Source organism: Jaculus jaculus, chromosome 11 (genome assembly GCF_020740685.1).
Source record: "Jaculus jaculus isolate mJacJac1 chromosome 11, mJacJac1.mat.Y.cur, whole genome shotgun sequence".
Classification (NCBI taxonomy): Eukaryota; Metazoa; Chordata; class Mammalia; order Rodentia; family Dipodidae; genus Jaculus; species Jaculus jaculus.
Genome location: NC_059112.1, coordinates 67,225,302 through 67,241,397, shown reverse-complemented (window position 1 = coordinate 67,241,397; position 16,096 = coordinate 67,225,302). Strand labels below are relative to the sequence as shown.

Genomic DNA, 16,096 nt, shown 5'->3' with positions numbered 1-16,096 from the left:
CATATATGCATCCATACATATACACATCAAAAACATACACAAAGGGCTGGAGAGATTGTTCAGTGCATAAGGCACTTGCCTGAAAAACCTAATGAGCCAGGTTCAATTCCTCAGTACCCATGTAGAGCCAGATGTACAAAGTGGTATGTGCATCTGGACTTCATTTGCAATCACTGGAGGCCCCAACTTGCCCACTCTCTCTGTCTGTCTCTTTTCTTTTTATCTCTTTCTGCTTGCAAATAAATAAAGAAACCCTCACACCTTTGCCTGGTCAGCCCCAACCCAAGAGTTAGTTCATGCTTTACTTGCTCTAGACAGACTTTCCTAAACTTAGGCCCTACACACGGGCTTCCTTCAGCCATCTTGATCAGCTGCATAGCCCACCTGTTTATTCTCATACTCTCACACTAGAAGTAGATTCCCAGCAAGGCCAGCCAGGATGGTCCATCTTTTTGTATCTCTCACTCTGGGCACAGGAGGTGGCCAAGAGGGAATAGGTGAAAAGACAGACTTTTGCATGTGTATTTGTTGGGGACTAGGGGAATGGAGAGATAGCTCATCTGCTAAAGGTGCTTGCTTGCAAAGCCTAATAGCCCAGGTTCAATTCTCCAGTACCCACATAAAGCCAGATGCACAAAGTAGTGCATGTGTCTGGATTGGCAGAAGGCCCTGGTGCATCCATACTTACTCTCTGTGTTGTCTCTTTCTCTCTGTGTCTCAAATAAATTCAATAAATACATAAAAATATTTTTACAAAATGAGAGCAGGGGAGATGACTTAGTGGATAAAGCACTTGTCATGCAAGCATGAGTACCTAACTTTGGATTCCTTGAACCCACATAGAAAGCAAGACACTATGGTGGGCTTCTGTAATCCCAGTGTGCCTTTGGCAAGAAGAGAGACTGAGAGAACTTCCCAGAAGATAGAGGGCCAGCTTTCCTAGAGAGCACAGCCATGGGGAAAAAAAAAATGAGAACAACAAGCCCTGCATCAAACAAGGTGGAAGGCAAGGACAGGCAACTGAAGTTATCCTCTGACCACCACACTCACCCTAGAACAGGTGCACCCATGCTTTTACACATGAACATCACATCAACAGAATAAAAAGAACCATGAACAAACAGCTGTTTGAGGAGCTTGCAGACATTACCCTTTTCTTCCAGCAAAATCTGTACATTCAGGGTCTGGCGTGCTGGTGCACCCCTTCAATCCCAGCACTTAGGAGGCAGAGGTAGGAGGATAACCATGAGTTTGAGGCCAGCCTGAGACTACATACTGAATTCCAGGTCAGCCTGGGCTAGAGTGAGAACTTACCTTGAAAAACAACAACAACAAAAACTATACATTCAGTTATTTAAATATTTCTATGTAATAATTAGCACTTAATTCTGTCCTTCCTTTTTTTTTCTGTTTTATTTATTTATTTGAGAGGCACAGAGAGAGAATGAGGCTGATAGAGAGAGAGAGAGAGAGAGAGAGAGAGAGAGAGAGAGACTAAGAGAGAGAGAGAGAGAGAATGGGCGTGCCAGGGCCCCCAGCCACTGCAAATGAACTCCAGACGCGTGCACCCCCTTGTGCATCTGGCTAAGGTGGGTCCTGGGGAATCGAGCCTCAAACCAGGGTCCTTAGGCTTCACAGGCAAGTGCTTAACTGCTAAGCCATCTCTCCAGCCCTGTCCCTCCTTTTTTTTGGTCATAGGAATGGATGATATCTGGTCTACTTAAAATAAGACAATTCTACTTGGTTATTATGTTCTTGGACCAAATTTAAAGGAAATTGATGTTTATGGAAACTAATCAAGCTTGTGTGAAATAACTTTAGTTTCATGCCACAAAGTTTCCTTTCTTCTCTAGACAGTATTCTTTTTTTTTTTTTTAATTAATTAATTTATTTGAGAGCAACAGACACAGAGAGAAAGACAGATAGAGGGGGAGAGAGAGAATGGGCGCGCCAGGGCTTCCAGCCTCTGCAAACGAACTCCAGATGCATGCGCCCCCTTGTGCATCTGGCTAACGTGGGACATGGGGAACTGAGCCTCGAACCAGGATCCTTAGGCTTCACAGGCAAGCGCTTAACCGCTAAGCCATCTCTCCAGCCTGACAGTATTCTTTTAACTGGACGTTTTGCTCTTTTTTTCAAAAAGTTATGGCAAGAAATACAAAGTTCTTCCAAATAGCTTATAGTCCAGAAATAGGCATTGGAATCAATTCAAAAGTTTAAAAAAGCTAAATATGCCTATCAAAAGCTTAAAAAGTATGTGTGCCTGTGAAAACTACAAGGAAGAGACTGTTAATCAGTTTTCTGTTACTGTCACAAATGCCTGAGATAATCAACTTATAAAATGTCAGAAGTTTTGTTTTGATTCAGTTTTGAAGTTCCAGTACATGATGTCACATTGCAGCTGGGCTTTGGTGAGAGCAAGCATCATGATGGCAGCATGTGACAGAGCAAAACTGTTCCTGCATGGCGGTAAAGAAAAGAGAGAGGAAGAGAGTAGGGTCTCACAATCCACTATAAGCACATGCACCCAATAACCTAAAGACTTCCTGCTAGGCCCCTTAAAAGTTACAACTCTGAGCCAGGCATGGTGGCACACACCTTTAATCCCAGCACTTGAGAGGCAGAGGTAGGAGGATCACCATGAGTTCAAGGCCACCCTGAGACTACATAGTGAATTCCAGGTCAGCCTGGCCTAGAGTGAAACCCTACCTCAAAAAACTAAAAATAATAATATTAATGAAGTTACATCTCTGGATGGCTTAGTGGTTAAGGTGCTTGTCTGCCAAGCATAAAGACCAAGATTTGATTCCACCCACGTAAAAGCCAGATGCACATGGTGACTCATGTGACTGGAGTTCATTTGCAGTGGCTGGAGGCCCTGTGATGCCCATTCTCCTTCTATCTTCCTCTTTCTCTCTCTCCCCCTCCCACTCTCAAGATAAATAAATAAATAAATAAATACATAATTTTTTTAAGTTACATCTCTGAGAGGACAATGAGTTAGCTCATGGATATTGGGAACACTGAATAACCAGACTATAGCAGGGTCACAACATGAGGAAGGTAGGAACTGGCTTTGAAGGGATGTTGAAAATGTCATCCTGGACAGGTACGGTAGTGCATGCCTTTAATCCCAGAATTTAGGAGGCTGAGGTAGTAGTATTGCTGTGAATTCAAGGCCATCCTGAGACTACATAGACAATTGCAGGTAAGCCTGGGCTAGCGTAAGACCCTACAAGAAAGAAAGAAAGAAAAAAAGAAAGAAAGGAAGGAAGGAAGGAAGGAAGGAAGGAAGGAAGGAAGGAAGGAAGGAAGGAAGGAAAGAAAGAGGGAAGGAAGGAAGGAAGGAAGGAAGGAAGGAAGGAAGGAAGGAAGGAAGGAAGGAAGGAAGGAAGAAAGGAAAAGGAAAGGAAAGGAAAGGAAAGGAAAGGAAGGAAGGAAGGAAGGAAGGAAGGAAGGAAGGAAGGAAGGAAGGAAGGAAGGAAGGAGGAAGGAAGGAAGGAAGGAAGGAAGGAAGGAAGGAAGGAAGGAAGGAAAGGAAAGGAAAGGAAAGAAAAGAAAAAAGAAAAGAAAAAAGAAAAGAAAAGAAAAGAAAAGAAAAGAAAAGAAAAGAAAAGAAAAGAAAAGAAAAGAAAAGAAAAAAGACAGAAAATGGCATCCTGTCACAGGCTGAAGCTATGCCTTCAGGGTATGTCCCCACCTCCCACCCCGGGTGTGGTTCTTCAGCTGCCTTGTTCCGGGCACCTCCCTTGACCACTACTCTTACTTCTCTTACCCCCTCCTTAAAATGCATTCTTTATTATGCATTGCTGCCCCTGTTTGACCCAGAATGGCATATGGGAGACCCTTGCCTCTTTACTGACATGACTCTAGTACCCAGATCAGGGTACCTGTGGACAGAGGAATTCACTCCATCCCCTATACATACCTGTCTGTTTCTCATTTAGCTGCTCTTGTAAAAGTCAGCTTCCAGCCTGGGCATACTGTGTCCCCTTCTCAGCCTCCCTTTTTTTGAGTAGGAATCTGTTGCAGTCTGGTTCACATTGCTGGTAGAAATCACCCAACCAAGAGCAGTTTCTGGGAAAAAGAGGTTTATTTTGGCTTACAGGCTCGAGGGGAAGCTCCACGATGGCAGGGGAAAACGATGGCATGAGCAGAGGGTGGACATCACCCCCTGGCCAACATAAGGTAGACAATAGCAACAGGAGAGTGTGTCAAACACTGGCAAGGGGAAACTGGCTATAACACCCATAAGCCCACCCCCCAACAATACACTCCCTCCAGGAGGTGTTGTTTCCCAAATCTCCATCAGCTGGGAATCTAGTATCCAGAATACCTAAATTTAAAGGGGCACCTGAATCAAACTGCCACAGTATCAAACCACAAAAAGAGCAGCATCACCAGACCAAAGTTTGAGATCTCTCCTTCTGAAAAGTCACCAGATTTATTGGGGTATAAATGTAGTAGCGTCCAATGACATGCACAGCTCCCCAAGAACATGATTCTTGGATTTGGGAATGTTCATGGAGCTTCCAGTATGCTAACACCCAGTTTCTGGTTTTGTTTGTTTTGTTTGGTTTTTTAGGTTGACCCAAAAAAGGGATGTGAAGTGGACCTGGTATTTAGCACAGAGCACTACAACCCAGAGGTATGATGCCACAATTAGGGGCATATCCTATTGGCAATGCGCATGAATACAGCTCTTCACAAAAAAAAAAAAAAAAAAATCTTAACTGAATCCTGGAGATTTTCTGACTTTGTCACATTTTGTTTTCAGTTTGTTCTTAAGAGAACAGAGCCAGCAAGAGTCTAGATCTAACTTCTTCACCTTTAGCCTTATGCAGCTGCCGGGAATTCACAGCTCCTTTCCATGTCTCTCCTCACACTTCAGAGTCATAGGATGACTCACTTTCAAATGCCAGTGTGTTCTTTTTCTTGTCAGTCAGCTGGTGACATTTCTGGTTAGCAGGCTGCATAGCATGAGGCCAATTCCACAATCTCCCGTATGGAGAGGCACTATGTAAAATAGAGCTGTACCCATACATGCTACAGGCATTATTCACCTCTCTGCAGCTCCCACTGAACAGCTCTTGTTTTGCCAAGCTGCATTCACCCTGCTTTCAGAAGAGAGTAAACATAAAACTTATGTAGCAATTACAGCCAGATGGACTTTGTGTGTTGGGCTAAGTTAGGAGGCAGCAACCAGAACATGAGTGCAGAGACCAGCCCGGGCAGGCAGCCGTAGTGATGTTCTGAGGCTCAGCATCCTGGGAGGAGCAGTCAGTGCCCGCATTTATGGGTCTCGGGGAGGGAGAGCCGTCAGAAGGGAAGCATGATATCTTCTGTCCATTGCCTGTGGAAGAATGCAGATGCAAGTCAGTGTACTCTGACTTTGCTTATTAACCTTGGAATTAAAATTTTCTGAAAGGATTAAGAAGATGCCTTTGATTTCGAGTGTTGCAAACTGAAAGCATTAGATTAAAGCTAAAGGGAAAACAATTACAAGTTTTGTTTTTTTTTTTTTCTGACCAACAGCCCATTCCTCTGGAGAGGCTGTTGTGGGTACATTAAGAGCTCAGATAGCTAATTGAAGAACTCCATTTCCAGAGGTGAAGGACAGTCTTTCATCTTCAGGCGGCTGCTTTGATCCTGTGCTGTTCAGCAGGGAGCAAAACAAAGGGGCCAACACAAACCCTGATTCCTTTTCTCTTCCCTGGAAATGGCTGACATCAAAGGAGACCAGGAGGAGCCATCTGAAAGGAGCTGCCAATCATATGCCTCTTCCTGAAAGCACTCTTACCTTTTTTCTAGGTTGCACCAATAATTAATATGTTAATACACTCCAGAAATCCCCTCCCACTCAAAACTGGCACTCCCCTGGGAAAGTCACCCACTGGAAAGCCCAATTCAGTTTTCTGAGCTAGTTCAGAAACACACTTATTAAGCAGATCTAACTTTGATTACAATTTATTTCCCTGTGGGCTTCTCCTTTTAAGTTTATTTCTAATAGCCATCTTCACTAAGACCCACCCCACCTAAACAGCTACAGTTCAACAGGATACCTTAACAAGGGACCCATGGCTGGGTTTAGATGGGGCTGTGACTAGTGGTCATAAACTCCTTCTCATTCTAGGCCTAGCTTGAGATACACAGTAGGCTCCCTTTTAAACTCCGTTACTTTGGCCTTTAAAATTGTAGTGAGGAGAGAACCTAGCCCATAAGACAGCATTGAGATGATGCTATTTGTATTAAAAGGAGTCACTCTTGTAGTTTAAGTTAATCAGCTCTTAGTATCTAACTAACTACTGTGCTAGACCAAAGAAGAGAGTGAAGCATCCACTGTCCTAGGTGTGTCAGGGTCTCCAGACACTGCAAACAAACTCCAGATGCATGTGTCACTTTGTGCATCTGGATTTATATGGGCACTAGGGAATCAAACCCAGATCATTAGGCTTTGCAGGCAAGCAAGCACCTTAACTGCTGAGCCATCTCTGTAGCCCCCAAATCACTTAAAAAAATATATTTTGTTTGAGAGAGAAAGAATGGGCATGCCAGGCCTGTAGCCACTACAAATGAAGTACAGATGCATGCACCACTTTGTGCATCTGGCTTATGTGTGTACTGGAGAATCAACCCTGGCTCCTTAGGCTTCACAGGCAAGTGCCTTAACAACTAAGCCATCTCTCCCAAAAATCACTTTTTAAAGTGTGTGTGATTGTTCATGGTGAGCATGTGGAGGTCAGAGGACAACTTCTGGGTCAGTCCTTGCCTTCTATCTCATTTAAGTTATAGTTTCTCATTGCTCATGGCTCCATTGGCCAGATTAGCTGGCCCATAGCTTTTGGAAAATTTTCCTATCTCTGCTGAAGAGAGGAGATGATGGGATTACAGAGGCCAAAGCTTCTAGCTTTATATGAGGTCTGGGGATCCAAACCTAGGTACTCAAATGAAAGAGCCTTATCTACTGAGCAATCTCCACAGCACCCCTCCTCAAATCACTTTCTAGAACCCCCTCCTAACTCACTTTCTAGAAAGTGAAAACTACATCTGCAGATGGCAGAGAAATGCTCTTGTGTGTGTTTGTGTGCACTGGTGTAGGAAAGGGTCATATGGAACCTTCCTGCTGACTTCCAAAATTTTTACTTCAGGAAGGTGAGGAACATTTGGGCAAATGTTCTGCTCGAGTTCTTTTCAAGAACCACAAATCCAGACCAGCTATCAATGTAACCTGCACACAGCTCATTGAGCAAATAAAGAGACAAAAAGAGGATGGCCTGCTCTACAAGCAGATGAAGCAACTGAGGAACCCTTTGAACATCGTCAGCATCCCTGGTATGAATCAGTAGCTGGAATTTCTTTCTCTTTTTTTTTTTTTTCAAGGTAGGGTTTCACTGTAGCTCAGGCTGACCTGGAATTCACTATGTAGTCTCAGGGTGGCCTCAAATTTATGGCAATCCTCCTACCTCTGCCTCCCAAGGGTTGGGATTAAAGGCGTGCACCACCACGCCCAGCAGTAGCTGGAATTTCTTTACTTAGGAATGTGTGTCAGTCCTGTCTTCAGTAGAATGGTTATTTCCATGTGTATCCCAGGAATGGTGCTTTAGTTCAGCCATAAATTGTGATGTGCCTCTTGTATTATCTGGACCAAGCTCAGAGGCATCGTCTTCTGTTCTTCATGTCTACTGATATAGACTTACTCCACCAAAAGCTATGAGTGTGCCCATTTTATATCCTAGAACGAGGGCAGCAAGAGCTGAAGCTCCAAGTAAAAGAAAGGTTTTTGCACCAGGACATGCAGCTTTCAGGATCCAGACCTGAGGGTGATATTTCCAGGGAGTTTTGGTTGGTGGCCTTGGGAGATTTAGCTGACCAGATACCCTCCATGCCTGTACTTTATCCCTCTGTCCCAGAGCCAGCTTAGAGACTGTCTGGTGGGCCATTCTGGGCTGCTGCAGTGGGGTCATGTTCATCTGATTTCGGGTCAGTGGCTAATAGGCAATGGTGGCATCTCTGACAGTTGGGCCATGCCCTCTGCAGTGACTCAGCTGGAGTGCATCTGTAGAGATTTGTCTTGGCACTCAACAGAGTGTGTGGGCAGTGGTAGATATTCAGCACTTACTGGCAAATCCAATTTCCAAAACCACAAAAGTCATCTCTGGACTGGCACTTGGGTATTAAGCTTGACATGTGACCACCACAGCACTCTCCATTCCATATTTGCTCACAGCTTGTGCACTTGCCCAAATACCCTGAGATTCTGTGACAAATCCACATCAACACCTGAGGACTGTTGTATCTGTCCCCCATTTACTGACATCGACTAAATGTCAGGAAGTGAATACTGCATCTTTCATTTCAAAGCCTTGGGTGATTCTCACCTACTACTTAATTTTTTTTGACAATTCACACCAAATCCTGAGTGAAAGAATTCTGAGAATTCAGAAGACTCCTATACTTAGTACTACTTGAATAAGTGATGTAATGACCAATGCTTAGAAACATTTACGAACATATTTTATTTTTAAATTTTATTTATTTATTTTATAAGGAGAGAGAGAGAGAATGAATGAGAATGGGCACATCAGGGTCCCCAGCCACTGCAAACAAACTCCAGATGCATGTGCCACTTTGTGCATGTGGCTTTTACATGGGTACTGGGGAAGTGAACCCAGGTCATTGGGCTTTGCAGGCAAGCTCCTTAACTACTGAACCATCTCTTCAGCCTCCACCTTTTTTTAGTTGGGAAACTAGGGCTCATCTCTTCTTAAGGCACAGTGTTGAAACCTTATAGGATGTTTTCTTTCCAGATTGGAACCCATTTTGATTACACAGGTTAACTGGATCTTATTTAATCAGTCCTGTGTATTCTTAGGGACCATTCTATAACAGTCTTAATCTGGTTTAATTTACTCTGACTTCTATGCAACTTCAAAAAAAAATATTAGTAGAGCCAGCTGTGGTGGCACTTGCCTTTAGTCCCAGCACTCATGAAGCAGAAGTAGTAGGATCGCTTAGAATTTGAGTCTAACCTGAGACTACATAGTGAATTTCAGGTTAGCCTGAGTTAGAGTGAGACCCTACCTTGAAAAAACAAATACAATCTTAGTAGTGGGCACATTTTCATTAACAAAATGTAAGCATTCTGTTCTCACTATAAATTCAGAGACAATGGTGTTAGTGATTATGATATATACAAAATTATATACTGAAAATCAAAAAGGCTTGATTTAGACTGAATCCAAACTATGGAGATAGGCCTGGAGTGGCCAGTTCAAGTTTTAGCAGATTTTATTCAGTATTTAAGTAAGGTATAGAACTTTCATAGTTAATTAATAAGGGATATTGTTTTAAAAAGTTTAAAAAAAGGTTCACTGTCTCTAGTGAGCTCATAAACTTCCCATAGATGGCTCCAAGCTTCATACAAAGAAAGACTCTGAACAATGAGCCAGCAAGACTGCCTGGAAGACTGTCCTTCAAGTGTCCTCACTAGTGACCAGATTTAGTGTAACTCATTTATCTGCAAGGGCAATGAATTTGGATCTCACAAATCTAAACTCATAGTAGCACAGTAAAGGGAGTGATTGTGAGTTCAATGAAAGAAGTTTCCAATCAATGGAAATGAGGAGGAGGATTCAAAACCCTGTAAGAGTAATTCAATGTGTTGACTTCAGAGTCCTGTGTTACATAATGTTTTGAAATACTAACAATTCAGCTGCTTACATCAAGGAGAAACAACATTTCATTCATAAGTTGCTAAAAATCATGTTAGTAAATAGAAGCCTCAAACTTTCCTACAATAACGTAGCTAAAAATAAAGTCATAGTTCCTTGTGGATTGGCATATGCCAGCAGAAGAATGGTGACCAGGTGAGTTACCCATAGAAGTCTGCAGAGTATTACAGAGGTCAGTTCTCAGTATGAAGATGTTGGGTGTTAATTAACAGTATCATGGGGTCAGAAAACTTCCAGGAATCACAAAACAGTGAATGATGGCAGCGTGGGAAAAGCAATACCTTTCTGCTTTATTCTCCTCAGTCTTTTCTTCTCACACCATTCTCCCTCTGTGCTGCGGTTGCCCTTGCTGCACTGGGCCGCGCTGCTGTGTGGAGGCTTCCCTCTCTGCAGGCACAGCCCCCAGGCCTCTGCCTTTTGCAGGAGAGTTTGCCTTCTGCTTCACCGAGGATGGGACATTAGCTTCTGTGACTTCTTTGGGCCCCACAAAATGTCTTCCCCAATTCCCTCCTTTATCCTAATACTTGTTTTTCTTTTTATTTTTTGTTTGTTTTTGTTTTTTGAAGTAGGGTCTCACTTTAGCCCAGGCTGACCTGGAATTCACTATGTAATCTCAGGGTAGCCTCAAGTTTACAGCGATCCATCTACCTCTGCCTCCCAAGTGCTGGGATTAAAGGCATGTGCCACCATACCCGGCTTTTCTTTTTCTTAATATACCCTTGATTCTGGCTTCTCTGTCTTCTCCTACATTTTGTCCATCAATGTACTCTTCACCTCTGGCGCCTTCTCCCACTTCTGGTCTCACCCCAGTACTCGTAGTCCCATCGGTCCTCTCCTTCCTCAGTCTGTTCCCTCTTCCCAAAAGGAGATTGTATTCACTCACTGCCCAGCCTCACCCTAAGCCATCTTTTATACATAACTCTACAGACTAACCAAATCACTTCAACCAAAAAAGAGGATTTATGCTAAAAATCATTTTATGAAGAATCAGTTTCCTTGAAGGGCTGGAGAGATGATCTGCTCAGTGGTTGAAGGCACTTCTTTGAAAAACCTGATGACTTGGGTTTGATTACCCAATGCCCACATAATATGTGGTGCACAAAGTGGCAAATGTGTCTGAAGTTTATTTACAGTGGCAAGAGGCCCAGCACTCTCATTCTCTCTCTCTCTCTCTATCCTGTCTCTCTCTGTGTCTCTGTTTGAAAATAAATGAATAAATAAATAAAAATGTTAATTTTTTTAAATAATTAGTTTCCTTGAGAAAACTAACCAGGAAGGACTATTTTGAAGGAGGAGGGTCTGAGTGGAATAGGGATGGGGAAGAAGGGGCAAAAGAAGATAATGTGATGGAACATGACCAAATTACAGTATGTTTGTGTATTAAAGTTACCAATAAAGACTATAAAAAAGTAAAAAAGTCATTAAAATTAGTATTAATTAGACATTTTAAAAAGTTGCTTTTACAAGTACTCAGGAAGTTGAAGCAGGAGGATCACTATGCAGTAAGAGCCTATCTTAAAAAGCATGGGTTGAGATTGGCTCAGTGTGTAAAGGGTATCATACAAGCATGAGGACCTCAGTTTGGATCCCTAGAACCACATCAAAATACCAGGCATAGTGGTGTATACCTATAATCCCAGTGCTAGGGAGGCAGAGATAGGTGGATCACCAGAGTTTACTGGCTATCTTGTCTAGCCTAGTCCATGAACTCTGGGTTCATTGAGACACTCCATCTAAAAAAAAAAAAGGAAGGAAGGAAGGGGAAACAAATACAAAGAAATCACAAGTCTGATTTCATGTATTCCTGTGAGGATGATCTGATATGATTAAACTTCTGATTTCATTGCTGAAGCTTCTCAAATTTTGTCTTAAACATTCTTCAGTAAAAATGTGCTTGTTTTCTTCTCAGATAGCCATGGGCATATTGATCCCTCATTGAGACCCATCTGGAACTTGGCTTTCCTTGGCAGCTCTTATGTGATGTGGAAGAAGACAACCCAGTTTTTGCACTACTACTTGGTCCAGCTCAGTAGTGTAAAACAGTGGGTAAGAGCCTAAAACTTAATTGGGGCCAGAAGCTTCACAACCAAGTGTGAACTGACTTTCAACTGCATAGCAAGAATTTTTTTAAATATTTTTTTTAATTTTTAATTTTTATTTATTTATTTGAGAGTGACAGACACAGAGAGAGGCAGAGAGAGAAAGGGGGGGGGAGAATGGGCACACCAGGGCCTCCAGCCACTGCAAACGAACTCCAGATGCATGTGCCCCCTTGTGCATCTGGCTAACGTGGGTCCTGGGGAATCAAGCCTCGAACCGGGGTCCTTAGGCTTCACAGGCAAGTGCTTAACCGCTAAGCCATCTCCCCAGCCTGCAAGAATTTTTTTACTTTTTTTATTGAGAGCTTCTACAATTATAGACAATAACCAATGGTAATTCCCTTTCTTTCCCCACTTCCCTCTGTGAAATTCCACTCTCTATAATACCCCTTCTTCCTCTCAATTAGTCTCTCTTTTATTTTGATATCATCTTTTCCTCCTGTTATGATGGTCTTATGTAGGTAGTGTCAGGTACTGTGAGATCATGGATATCCGGGCCACTTTTTTGTCTGGAGGAGCATATTGTAAGGAGTCCTACACTTCCTTTGGCTCTTACATTCTTTCCACCAGCTCTTCCACAATGGACCTGAGCCTTGGAAGATGTGTTAGAGATATTTTAGTGCTGAGCACTCCTCTGTCACTTCTCAGCACCAAGGTGCTTTCTGAATCATTCCAAGGTCACCTCCATCTGAAAAGATAAGCTTCTCTAACCAAGAGTGAGAGTAGCATTAATCTATGAGTGTGAACATTAAGAGAAGTACTTATCAGGCAGTTTGGTGAGCATACTATATACATTTAGCCAGACACCAGCAGATGTTATACCCCTAGGGCTCATGACTACCCCATTGTAGGTTTTCAGTATCAGGGATGTATTCCCTCCCATGGATGGGCCTCCAGTCCAATTAAAGAGCAGTTAGTTTCCCATAACAGACATGCCACTATTTTACCTGTTGGCTCATTTAGCCTGGCTGGCCAAATTTAAGCCTTGCAGTGTCCACTGTTGAGTATCTCCACTGGTGATTTTTCTCTCTCTCCCCTTGATCTGCATGCAATGTAGCTATTTCAAGATTTTTATCAGCTGGTCTACACAGAAGGGGTTTTCAGCTCAGCTCCAGAAGGATTTTTCAGTGGCCTTGCAGCCCAAGTATGTGAAGTCTTCAGCAATAGGCAATGGCCTATAATGTTTTGAGGGCATCAGGGACCTCCTGGCCAACAACTCACTGGAAGGTAGTCCACCCCTGGCACTGAAAAATTTTAGTAACAATCTATGGGTTCTGGGTGTTCCAATGTCCAGAAAAGTAGGTTTCCATATAACTTATTCATACCCTCTTAGATTTTTATTGCCCCCCCCCCGCCACCTTTCCTTTACTCAATCTCTTTCCTTGACCTCACTTAGGCCTTTCCACCCCACTAATCTGTTCTTTTACATACATATATATATATACACAATATATCCTATTAAATCTCCCTCCTTCCCTTTCTATTCACTGTATATACCTTTCTAGCTAACTGGCCTCTGTTACTGTGTTTTATTCCAATTCACATAGAAGTCCAATCATTTGTAGCTAGGATCCACATATGAGAGAGAACATGTAACAACATTTGACTTTTGGGGCCTGGGTTACCTCACTAAGTATAATCCATTCCAGATCTATCCATTTTCCTGAAAATTTCATAATTTCATTTTTCTTTACCACTGAGTAGAACTCCATTGTATAAATGTGCCATATTTTCATTATCTACTCATCAGTTGAGGGACATCTAGGCTACTTCCATTTCCTAGTTATTGTGAATAGAGCAGTAATAAACATTGTTGGGCATGTACTTCTAAGGAAATGAGATGAGTCCTTAGGATATATGCCTAGAAGTGCTATATTTGGGTCATATGGTAAATCTATTTTTAGCTGTCTCAGGAACCTCCACACTGATTTCCACAATGGGTGGACCAGATTGCATTCCCACTAAGAGTGTAGAAGGGTTCCTCTTTTCTCATATCCTTGCCATCATTTATTGGAATTTGTTTTCATAATGGTAGCCATTCTGACAGGAGTGAGATGGAATCTCAAAGTAGTTTTAATTTGTAGTTCTCTGATGGCTAGGGATGTAGAACATTTTTTAGATGTTTATATGCCATCTGTATTTCTTCTTTTGAGAACTCTCTATTTAGTTCCATAGCCCATTTTTTTTAATCGGGTTGTTTGAGTTCTTACAATTTACTTTTTTGAGTTCATTGTATGCCCTGGATATTTATCCTCTGCCAGATGTATAGCTGGCAAAGATTTTTCTCCCATTCTGTAGGTTGCCTCTTCATTCTATTCAGTGTCCTTTGCTGCACAAAAGCTTTGGATGACGCCCCAGCAGTTGATCAGTGGTTTTATTTCCTGAGCAACTGAAGTTATACTCAGAAAGTCTTTGCCATGTTGAAGGGTTTCCCCTACTTTTTCCTCTAGCAGTTTCAGAGTGTCAGGTCTGATATTAAGGTCTTTGACGCATTTGGACTTAACTCTTGTGCATGGAGAAAGGATCTATTTTCATCCTTTTACATACAGATAGCCAGTTTTCCCACTACCATTTGTTGAAGAGGCTCTTTTATCCAATCAGTATCTTTGGCATTTTTTGTCAAAGATCAGTTGGCTGTAGCTGCCCGGATTTACATCTGGGTCCTCTATTCTGTTCTATTGATCTACATGTCTGTTTTTGTGCCAGTACCATGCTGTTTTTGTAACTGTGGCTCTGTAATATAGGTTAAAATACGGTATGGTGATACCACCAGCCTTTTTTTTTTTCTTTGGTTTTTCAAGGTAGGGTCTCACTCTAGCCCATGCTGACCTGGAATTCACTATGGAGTCTGGCCTCGAGTTCACAGGGATCTTCCTACCTCTGCCTCCTGAGTGCTGGGATTAAAGGTGTGCACACCACGTCTGGCCTTTTGTTTAATATATATATATATATATATATATATATGGAGAGAGAGAGAGAGAGGGAGGGAGGGGAGGGAGGGAGGGGGGACTTTGAGTGTTTTTTTTTAATATATTTTTAAATATTTTTTAATATTTCATATTTTTAATATTTCATTATTTATTTTACAGAGAAATGGGAAGAGAGAGAACAAGAGGGAGAGAGATATTGGGCACACCAGGGCCTCCAGCCACTGCAAGCAAACTCCAGATGTGTGTGCCCCCTTGTGCTTCTGGCTAATGGGGCCCTGGGGAATTGAACATGGGTTCTTTGGCCTTGCAGGCAAATGCCTTAACCGCTAAGTCATCCCTACAGCCACACCAGCAGGTTTAATTTTGTTGCTCAAAATTGTTTTAGATATGGTGCTTCCAAATGAATTTTAAGATTGTTTTTTCTATTTCCATGAAAAATGCCATTGGAATTTTGATAGGGTTTGTATTAGATATGTAGATTGATTTTGGTAGATTGCCATTTTTGCAATATTGATTCTTCCAATCCAAGAACAAGGGATGTCTTTCCATTTCCTAGTGTCTTCTGCAATTTCTTGCTTGAGAGCTTTGAAGTTTTCATTCCAGATCTTTTTCACTTCCTTGGGTAGGTTTATTCCAAGGTACTTTATATTATTTTTGATGCAATTGTGAATGGGAGTGACTCCCTGATTTCATCCTCTGTGTGTTAGCATATAAGAAGGCTACTGATTTCTGTGTGTTTATTTTGTATCCTGCTACATAGCTATGTGTTTATCAGCTCTAACAGTTTGCTGGTGGAGTCTTTAGGGTCCTTTATGTATAGAATCATATCATCTGCAAATGATAATTTGATCTCTTCCTTTCCATAAGTGTTTCTCTTGCCTTATTGCTATAGCGAAGACTTCCAGTGCTATATTAAATAAAAGTGGGGATATTGAACACCCTTGTCTTCTTACTGATTTTAGTGGAAAAGATTTAGTTTTTCCTCCATTTAGTATTATGTTGGCTGTAGGCTTGTCATAAATAGCCTTTATGATGTTGAGGTATGTTCCTTCTATTCCCAGTTTCTGTAGGACATTTATCATGAAGGGATGTTGGATTTTGTCAAATGCTTTTTCTGCATCTACTGAGATGATCATGTTATTTTTGTCCTTCAGTCCATTTATATGGTGTATTATATTTATCGATTTGTATATTTTGAACTATCCCTGCATCTCTGGGATAAAGCCTATTTGGTCAGGGTGAATGATCTTTCTGACATATTCTTGTATTCTGTTTGCCAATATTTTGTTGAAAATTTTGGCATCTATGTTCATGAGGTAGATTGGTCTGTTATTTT

The 16,096-nt window shown here is 41.9% G+C and overlaps 1 protein-coding gene across 1 annotated transcript in view; it reads left to right on the top strand.

Moving 5' to 3' along the window:
• Rarres1 (retinoic acid receptor responder 1) overlaps positions 1-16,096 on the top strand; it is a 55,143-nt gene that overhangs the window by 29,613 nt on the left and 9,434 nt on the right. The window contains exons 2-4 of the mRNA XM_045161269.1: positions 4,586-4,648; positions 7,149-7,332; positions 11,641-11,777. Of these exons, the coding sequence (XP_045017204.1) occupies positions 4,586-4,648; positions 7,149-7,332; positions 11,641-11,777 (384 nt within the window). The remainder of the gene's footprint in view (positions 1-4,585; positions 4,649-7,148; positions 7,333-11,640; positions 11,778-16,096) is intronic.